General features: G+C 33.6%; 1 protein-coding gene across 2 annotated transcripts in view; it reads right to left on the minus strand.

Annotated features, from left to right (window-relative positions):
* LOC101493241 (sterol 3-beta-glucosyltransferase UGT80A2) overlaps positions 1–9,768 on the minus strand; it is a 23,520-nt gene extending 13,752 nt beyond the window's left edge. The window contains exons 1-6 of one of the 2 annotated variants that reach the window (XM_073370062.1): positions 9,686–9,768; positions 9,367–9,594; positions 5,153–5,334; positions 3,066–3,305; positions 2,160–2,271; positions 1,437–1,607 (exon numbers count right to left, since the gene is read on the minus strand). In XM_073370062.1, coding sequence (XP_073226163.1) covers positions 1,437–1,607; positions 2,160–2,271; positions 3,066–3,305; positions 5,153–5,334; positions 9,367–9,556 — 895 coding nt within the window. In that variant the 5' untranslated portion in view covers positions 9,557–9,594; positions 9,686–9,768. The other variant, XM_004506530.3, reaches the window with a different exon arrangement.
* Positions 9,769–10,135: the final 367 nt, after the last annotated feature.

Below are 10,135 nucleotides of genomic sequence, written 5' to 3' on the forward strand. Positions count from 1 at the left end.
AGCAGGAAAAACAATGATATGCATTACAAAGTATTACTTACTAATACCTTCATGAAATAGATAAAAAGGACCAACTAGCAAAAAATGTGAAACAAGGATGGCATTATCAGAAACAATAACCCAAAATTTAGATGGAGAAATAAGAAAATATTCTATCATGTAAAATTTTAGAAAAATAACTAGAATAATATTAAGATCCAATTTATCTGGTTCAAATTGTAGTGTTCACATCTTAATTTTTTTCCTTTGTATTCTTTTCTAAGTTCTAACAGCTTAGATCGTATTTCCTATCCAAATCTATATGGGCTCTGAACCAGAAACCATTAGACAGAGTACCCCAAAACCTTCCCCGTCTTTGGTTGACCTATTTCAAATTTTCAACCCGAAACTCATCATTCACAATCCCAATGGAAATAACTACTTTGAATGATCTTAGCCTGTAAACTTGACACTGGATGATAGGGGGAAATTACGGTATCTGACAGGACAAACAACAACCTTGAAACAACAATCCTTCCCTGCAAAAATGGTACTTCACCATGGCCCTTCTTCTTAGTACCAAACTGAATTCAAAGACTCTGTGAATCATTTAATTATAAAAGCAATTGTTTAGATGATAGATTGTCCTAAATTAGTCCTCATGCAGGTAACAGATAAACTAAAATTGCATGACACAATCGCAGCTGCATGCCTTTGGGTTACAAAACTGGACAGTCACAACTGCACTATCACCATATATAAATAGTATATTTAAGTATTATATAAATATATAGTTAAACTCAAGGACTAAGTCTAATCTCTCGAACATTTTCTAGTATCAATTTGTCTACTACATAAGTTGTCAACTTTTCAAGTGTTTCCAAGGCATTTACAATAAGGGAAGACAGCTGTGTTAATTCTGTATATGTATGATATGGCGCTTAGAGGAGAAGATTTCCTAGAGATAAGCAGGTTAAAGAACTCACTCTATGTAGAAACTAGAATTTGAAATTAAAGATCTCGATCCTGTAAGATAGTTTTTAGGTATGGAAGTTGCAAGATATTTTTCAGATTAGGATCTGAAATATCTATTTAAGATGAGATTTGTTCGTTTTTTCTCTTATCTTTTTATTGGTTAGCATTTTTCTAAACAACTCTGCCTATATTTCACCCATGTATGACATTTAATGAATAAGAAAATAATTATCATTTCTTCTCCAAAAAATAGAATGAGTACATATATATTTATCAATACATACACTATATATACAGATATACATATGCTTACATACACACATCAATATATGTGTATGTCGAATAGCCATAACACTTGAATTTAGCTGCCCCAATGCCATGGTAGCATTGGCATCTCGATTGCACATCAAATTGTTCCTAAATAAAAAGGCACAAATTCAAACAACAATATCATAAAAAATGCATGTAACAAGAAGCCATACCATATGCTGGGGGATTGGCAATGATTGCATCTGCTTTAAAGGGCACACCAGAATCAATATCAGCCTCTTTGCAAGCAGGAAGCAGAGAGTTGATAATTTCTTTCATTTGATTTCGCTGAGTAGGTATATCAGAGGGTCCCGATGGCAAAAAGCCCTTATTTTTAACCATATCTGCACCAGCATAAAAAATCAAAGTAAAATAGTATAACATAGTTGTAGGGAGAAAAGTTATAAAATTTCATGATCTCAACTTAGTAAATAATTTATCCATGACACATCACATTTTGAAGTGATTTAAGACAATTCCCAACTATTTTCATTAGAGTTTAATTACTATGCACTGAAAGGTCAGCACATCATAACCATTCATAGCTGTGACTTTTGATGTAGTTACCATAAAAGTCAAAGATTTATAATAATTCAACGGTTGAGATTGACGGACAGTTTTACACTGTCAGTGTATATAAATTAAATCATTTTCAGTAACTTATTGGTTAAGAATGTGCAATGAGTAGATTAAGAGTAACCCACTCATTTATTTGATTAAATACGGGATTGATTATTTCTAAACTGGAATTTTTGCACTTCCAAAATCTCTTCTTCTACCACTTTCCCAAACAAAAAGCACATACATTGGAAGGTATTATGAGCCAGAAGAAAATCATGCATTAAAGCCACTCAAACACTAGAAGAATAAACCGCAGTTGAGTACGCAGCACTTACAGCCAGCAAGGACTTTTGGATCGCCCCCTAATGGATAAAACTCCAACCCAGCTGTCAAAACAAACTCCTTAAAATTTGAATGAGTTGCTAATCTAACACGATGACCATAATCCTGCACAAATGAATGTGAGTAAGGACTTCAATTTCGTATACAATAATAACTTAAATACAATTAACATAACTAAGTATTTCATATCACGTTTTTGTCAGAGAATAAACAATTAAAACAATGTATTAATTCAATAAAAAATAGAACAGTGGTATAGGAAACAACTACTGTAGGAAAAAAATACCAGAAGCTCCAAGCTAACTACATACAGAAGAAAATATAACAGCTAGTCGGCTACACATATCAGAGATAAGTGAAAGCATTACCAAAATTGGAATCACAAGTTTGTAGTGTCTCCTTTCTCTTCATTAGTTAAAGAATTCATAGGAGAACATTTTTCAAAAGAGAAAAGAACACACAAGTATATATACTCTGTCAAGGATCAACTTGCCAATAAGCACAGAGTTATTATATGAAGGCTTATGAATTTTTATATCTAAAATAATCATTCACAGAAGAGTCCGACTATTGACTAATTGGGCTAAAAGAGTCTTAATCTTTTGGGCTTGTGAATGATCAATGATGTACAGGCTCGTCTTATTCTAATAGAAGCAAACAGGATCAAAATATTTACTAATTGTCAAGTTAAATTTGCTAAGATGAAGGTTAACAAATGGTTTTAAATCTAACACATATAACAAATGGAAATTTTAGACTTAAGAGAATGTCTACGCATACAATCACAAGTTTATTTTACCAAATGGCCATACATCTCATTCTCATGTACCAACAAAGAGCAGCATATGAAAGATGAAAAGAGAAATTTGGGACATAGTAAAATGCAACAATTACTATACCTGTAAGCGTTTCCCTATTGCGACAAACGGCTGTACATCTCCCCGTGTGCCAACAATAAGCATCACTATATTTAATGGAGGGATGTAATCAAGGTCTGTTGCACGACCAACTGAATCATCAATAACATTATTTACATGTTTGGATCGAGCACCAAGAGCTTCAGGTTCAACATCTATGGGAACATCAAATTCTACAGTTCCATCATCTTTTACAGTAGCTATTCTGTTCAACAATTTAAGCTGCACAGTTGTAAACATCAACTAAAGTTCCAGCCATATATGATTAAAAACAAAAATAAAGATGGTGATAATGGTCAGAAGAAGAAAAAATAAGGCATGTTTCTAATAATAATATAGTAATTCAACAAAATCCTTCACCTACTACGCAAGGTAAGTTACTGGGATCAAACAATGAAATAATTTGTTATCAGAAATCATGTCTAGTAACAAATCATTCAAATCAATTTGACAAAATTGAGTTGGAAAATCAGAAATGAAAAATGGTATATGGTGATAGAACTCTACTTATTTTTTAACAATGTCACTTTATGCCCCGAATCACTTATTGTCTTATTCTAAACCAAATTTCATTAATTATTATCATGCAAAAATCTCATGAAGGGTTCAAGTTTCACACAGAACCAGTGTGAATTTAAACTGTTGGCTGAAATGTATACCAATGTGGCGAGGCTAATTGGAAGGGTAAAGAAAGAAAAGAGGAAAAGTGGTATGAGACAAATAAACATAATGGATGGTCAAAATTGTACAACTTGAACCTAATTTTAACTATTCACATATCATTAATGATACTACTAACATGACAGCATGCTCCCCTTGAAACGCTCCCTAGTCCCTACATAAATATACACAGACATACATAGATTTGAAAACGATAAAATGAAACAATAGAATATTTCTCTGTACAAGTCGATCATGTATATCTTATATCTTAGCTACCATAGTTTCTAAAACAAATCACTAGTACATTGGTTAATCCTCATACAAGTATCACAACAACGAGATCAGTAGTAGTACCACCATCTATAGGGGATACCAAGCTGACGGTAAGACTTTTATCAGAGTTGGGTAGGGAAGAGAGAAGGAAATAAAGGGGGATGAAAAAGAGAGTATGTTGTTAATAAGTTTCCTTCCCCTTGTTTGTATGTTTAAAATCCTCCGAAGTCTTCCAAATTGTGTTGCTTTAAAATGCTCATAAAGAAATAATAAGGGAGCATTGATCATTACATGACACCTGGTAGGAAACTAGATAGGTAAAAGCAAGATCGAAGATACAATTCCAAGAGAATAAACTAAAGAACACAAATAGCTGTATTGTTTGACACTAAAAGAACATCTACACTGATTTCCAGACTTCAGCTGCTACAAAGAAAATGCTCCCCTAGTACAAGCAGCATATGCTCATCAAAATTCCCACTATTATGCTCAGCACATCCCTCCTAATACTACTCGTCACATGATCTCTCTCTTTCAATATAAACTTCTTACCAATGTCACTAACAGTCTAACATAACCAACTCTCTGAGACCACTGACCAGCATGCCACCTGTTACCTGCATTACATCTTTTTCTGCATTAAGGACCTTGTCAAAATTCCCCATTTTTAGGTAACTCCCAAAGCACAGTGGTTGACTTGAAATCTTCCCACCCATCATTTTCCTAACAATATCTCCCATCCATACATAGCCTGAGAGTTTTTAATTTCTTTTGGGGAACAAAATATTCTTCATTACTAACATCAATGTTGTCAATTGCAGATCACGGAAGATAGCAATTTGTTCAAATTCCACTATGCTATAGTGCCACAATAGCGGCTATTTGACAACACCTTTACTAAAAAGCATATCGCAAAATAATATAGATTTGTTCAAATTCTGCTATGCTATACCGGCTATTTGACAACACTGACTGACATGCATAAGGTACACTTTCACAGACACAACAGGAAAACCAAAAGGTAAGAAACTTCATAGATGACAATAAATAACTTTTCCTGTGCAGGAATTGTCATAAACATAACGCAAAACAAAAAGGTAAGAAGCTTAATAGATGACAATAACATTACATACCTTTTCCTGTACAGGAATTTTGTCATCAAAAATTTGTGCTGCATCCTCAGGCCTTAGATGTCTCTGCCTCTCTGTTTTTGACCGTTCCAAGTTAAACTTACTTGAACTTGACACCAATTTACCTCCATGGGTTATGTCTACTGGCAATGTGGTCACTTTGGGCAACCCCCTGCTAGGAATACCTAAATACGAGGAGAAAACAAGACCAGCATAGTTAGAGCTAAAGATGAGCCATGAAATCGGACAAAATAGTGGTATCAAATAATTTTAAAAGAAAAGGGATGAACTATAATAAAATGTTAACAGAACATAGCAAGTTCAACTTTATTAAGTTAAGAGGGTTTCACACACTATTGGATATACAAAAACATTGACAAGATTTTTTCGACCAATGAGTTTTTCCAGAGTCTCTGCCTCTGGTTTTGGTTGTTGATTTTCTACGAGGAACGGAGGATATCTTATCCTCCTCGTGCATCTTCTTGTTTCTCTACTTTAAATAAATTTATTTCATTATAGGGAAGCATGGAGAGAGCAGGAGAACATGAATGAGTGTAGCAGCACTAACCAGGTTTTGTTGTGGAAGAAATGACAAGATCATAGAGGAGCGCATTTTAGAATGAAGTTAAGTAGGTACTTATCAGTAAAGGGTCCAAATTCCATGATATTATTACAGAAAATATTAATAATAATATTAAAATGAGTAAATGCTTATTATATAACCATTGAACATGTTCACACTATTGGATATACAAAAACATTGACAAGATTTGCTCGACCAATGGGTTTTTCAAGAGTCTCTGCCTCTGGTTTTGGTTATTGGTTTTCTACGAGGAACGGAGGATATCTTATCCTCCTCATGCATCTTCTTGTTTCTCTACTTTAAATAAATTTATTTCATTATAGGGAAGCATGGAGAGAGCAGGAGAACATGAATGAGTGTAGCAGCACTAACCAGGTTTTGTTGTGGAAGAAATGACAAGATCATAGAGGAGCGCATTTTAGAATGGAGTTAAGTAGGTACTTATCAGTAAAGGGTCAAAATTCCCTGATATTCTTACAGCAAATATTAATAATAATATTAAAATGAGTAAATGCTTATATAACCATTGAACATGTTTATACACGATGATGGAAGTTGAACAAATGTCAAATAGCAAAAGCTGAATGAGCTACTATCTATCTATGCAGTGTGTTTCTGATACAGCTTAATGTGTGCCTCTAACAATCCAGCGGCCATGCAATTTTTCCTTAGTTTCTTTCTTTTCTTAGCATAGGAATGAGCCCTCAAGTTGGATATTTGCAAGCATCACCAGCTTGTTGAACTCCATGATTTAACATGAGAAGAAATGAAGAAAAATTGTGGGTGCCTTTGGCCTGCAAAAGAATGCTTACTGCATATCCTTGCTGCATAGTCTATTTCATTTATATCTTTTTGTTAATGTATTTTCCAGAGATTTCTATTCAGTCGGAAGGAATTATGCTCCCTTTGCTAGATATCAGAGAAGTTACAGTTGCTATCAGACATTCATGCTTTTTTGCACTTGCAGATTTGGTGTTATATTTAGATATGAAATACTAGTAAATTTTTATAACATCTTCGATTCATTTTGATTATTTTATTGCCAAACCTAGCACAAGTGCTTCTGTAAGAGGTTGGCTTCCACTAAGCTGATTGTCCAATTTTTTTGAAATAGCTAACGTTAGTAGTTAATTGTTAATTTTTGTTAGAGGGGGGAGTTGAACTCATGACCTTCTTATCACTCCAATTCCTACGTTACTCCCCAAACCACCTTGTCCATTGACATACTCAATATCTTTAATGAGCAATAAGTCAAGGTATTTAGCCATCATTGAGTCAAATTGCTTTGTTAGGTCAATTTCAATGGGAAGCCTGTCATTGGATTCTTTAATGAGGAAACGAAAGGAGCTAAGAAAACAAAGTATATGCATTGGTGTCGAAAAAGGTAAATTTTCAAGTTTAGCTTAAATTGAAATTTTGTAGTCTTCACTCTAAAACTAATGATGCTTTTTATCCACTTTCAGTAATAAGTCTTGTGGGACATCATAGATATAAGACACCATGGATACAAAACTAATGGGCCTTTGCATGCTACAGGTTTAGGCAAAGGCCCAAATTTAAAGTTAATTTTAAAATTAGACTTAGACTATATGGTTGTTTACAAAGGATGGTGGAAAATGTTAAGAAAATGATTAATATCTAAATCTCCATCTTAGTGATGGGATTCTTATGAGGATGAACATCTAGATGTGCTCTGCTACAGATTCCCCTCTTACTATCCATGCTCTGATACCATGTTGAGAGAAAGAGAATAAGAGAAGAGACATATGCATAAACCGTGTGTTTCAACTACAATGCGGAAGTTTAATTATATAGGCTGAAAACAAATCACTATACAATCTACTTCATTTAATTACAATGGAATATTCTAGAGATATATGTGATTCCTATATATATACATACATATATAATTTATATTTAATTTAAATATCAACAAGATATATATAACTTGGGTTTGGATACTCCAAATGAAGATTTGATTCAAGTATTAGGTTTAACATAAATTATTTATTTACAAAATATCTCTTAATGGTTTGACTAATAGCTTTTCTTAGTCTTCCCCTATCACTAACTATTGTATTATCCTCCATCAAGTCAATCTTCCTTAATGATACATCTACATGCTTTCTCTGCAACACCCAAACCACCTAATAAGAGACTACCATTTTATTTATAATCCTATCTTGACTTATCACTTATGTAATCACTCATCTATCATAACACCCTCATATCTATGAGAATGGTTTACAATCATGTTGGTTCTTTACCATCCAATATTCAGTGGTAAACAACATTGCAGATCTTATGGTTTTGCATTAAAATTTCCCTTTACACATTCCTCCATGTTATTCACTCAGCTTATATTAAAAAAAATCTAATGAGGCCTTATCTATTTGTTCATTACCTAACTTATTTATGGTTATCTATGCCCTACAATCAATTTGTTCGTATGGGATAAGACTAGAACTACCCGTTAGTATTGAATTCTTCAATATTTTTTCTATTGCTTAGCTGGAATGAAGATATATGGGTGTTGACTTGATGAGATAGTCCGTTCAGGCTAACAATGAAAGATCAAGACTAGCTACCACATTCCATAGGATAGAAAATAATATGTGCTTTTCTTTTGGTGGGGGAAGGGGACTACTCACTACATTAGGGCTACAAGCACTTAGGAAAAGGAAACATAACGCCAAATGGAGGATTGATCATTCGATGTCAACAAAACTTACGAGATTTATCCAACAATATTTCTGTTAATATGTATTGTGCCCTTGCGGGATATATCTAATAATAGCAGTGCTCTAACTTAGTAAAAGCATGTGTATGAAAGGAAAGATGGACATAGGCACAATATGACATACAAAATAAAAAGGAAATAAAAGCTAAAGGGTAATATCAGATCAAATAAGCAAATGCAGGAAAACTAATAATGAATAGCAGTATTGCGTAGTGAAATTTGGACACAGTGTTATTGTTTTACAATATACTATTTAGTACAAAGTGTTGCCAATTAGGGACTATACAGCGCTATAGCACTGTAGCGTAGTGGAATTTGAACACTTCATTATTTTCCGCGATCTGCAATTAACGTGTACCATAACATAAAAGAAATTCCAAAAGTAACTACCAATTTTGCTCAGACATTTTCTATATAAATTTACCCTTTTGTTTTTCTTTGGTCAACCATAAATTTACCCATAACCATAAAGTTTTTTTCAAATTTAAATTTAAAAAACATACAACGCAGATATTGAAAACTGAAATTTAGATAAATTCAGATCTCCAGCAGTTTTTGATTAATTCTTTATCCCTTTTTTTTTCTATTGACAAATAAAACTCTCCCCGCCCTTAAACTTTTCTTCCAGTCCACATTTTCTGTTCACTTCATTTCATAAACAAACAAAAAAAAACTCAGAAGACCAAAATGTTAAAAGCACATCAAAATAGGAACGCGTCGAGAAACAGTTCAATATTCAAAGTAAGCAATAATTTCGCGATTCCATTATTTTTTTCCTATAAATTCTTCTTGTTTCAACACATCTTTCTCTAAATCGATTGACTACAACTAAATCTACAAAAACACGAATCAACAGAAGAAGAAAGTTAGATTGAGATAAAGAATTGTAGTAACCTGATGCTGAAGAACTACCACTGCCGTTGTTAATGGAAACTCCATTGGAAACCGCTTCGGTAATATCCTCAACTTCCTTGCTAGTGCTTCCGTTTCCGGTATCTAGTTCACGGTCCACTCTGACAGATAGATCGCTCGCACTAGATGAACTGGAAGAAGAGTGCCGGCGATTCTCCGGCAAGTCCGCCATTTCCGCTGGCGAATTCCGATGGTGTCAGCCTAGATTCGCTGCACGGTTCCAGGAGAAGAGAGAGAGTGAGAGAGAAGAGAGAAGAGAGAAGAGCGTTAGAATACTGTGGGGCGAAGGAGGTGCTATTACGCTGTAGTGCGGTCGCTTCGCTTCGTTGTAAAAAATCAAACTGAATCGATCGGACCGGTATGACTGGATTAGACCGTATGCTGGTGTGATTGCGGATTTTATTTTTTAAATTTACAGAGACACCAACACCAACTTTACAGGCTGCACGATTCCGTTTGCATAATTTTTTTTGCCAGGAAAGGGAAACAAGTCCGCCTAGAGTAGAGTGCTCGCCCCAATAAAATTATTTTTAAATATAAAAAGTTTTAAAATTATTAATTATTTTTTTACTAAATTATGTATGTCTTTTTCTCTGCAATTTTAATAAATATTATAATAAAATTATAAATTAATTTTATCCTTTTAAAGATATATCAATTTAAATAGTACAATTTTAATATTACAATCAATATTTTTAATTTCTTTTTTTACAAATTTGTTATTTGTCCTTCAATAAAAGATGTTAATTAT

Source organism: Cicer arietinum, chromosome 6, assembly GCF_000331145.2.
Source record: "Cicer arietinum cultivar CDC Frontier isolate Library 1 chromosome 6, Cicar.CDCFrontier_v2.0, whole genome shotgun sequence".
Lineage (NCBI taxonomy): Eukaryota > Viridiplantae > Streptophyta > Magnoliopsida > Fabales > Fabaceae > Cicer > Cicer arietinum.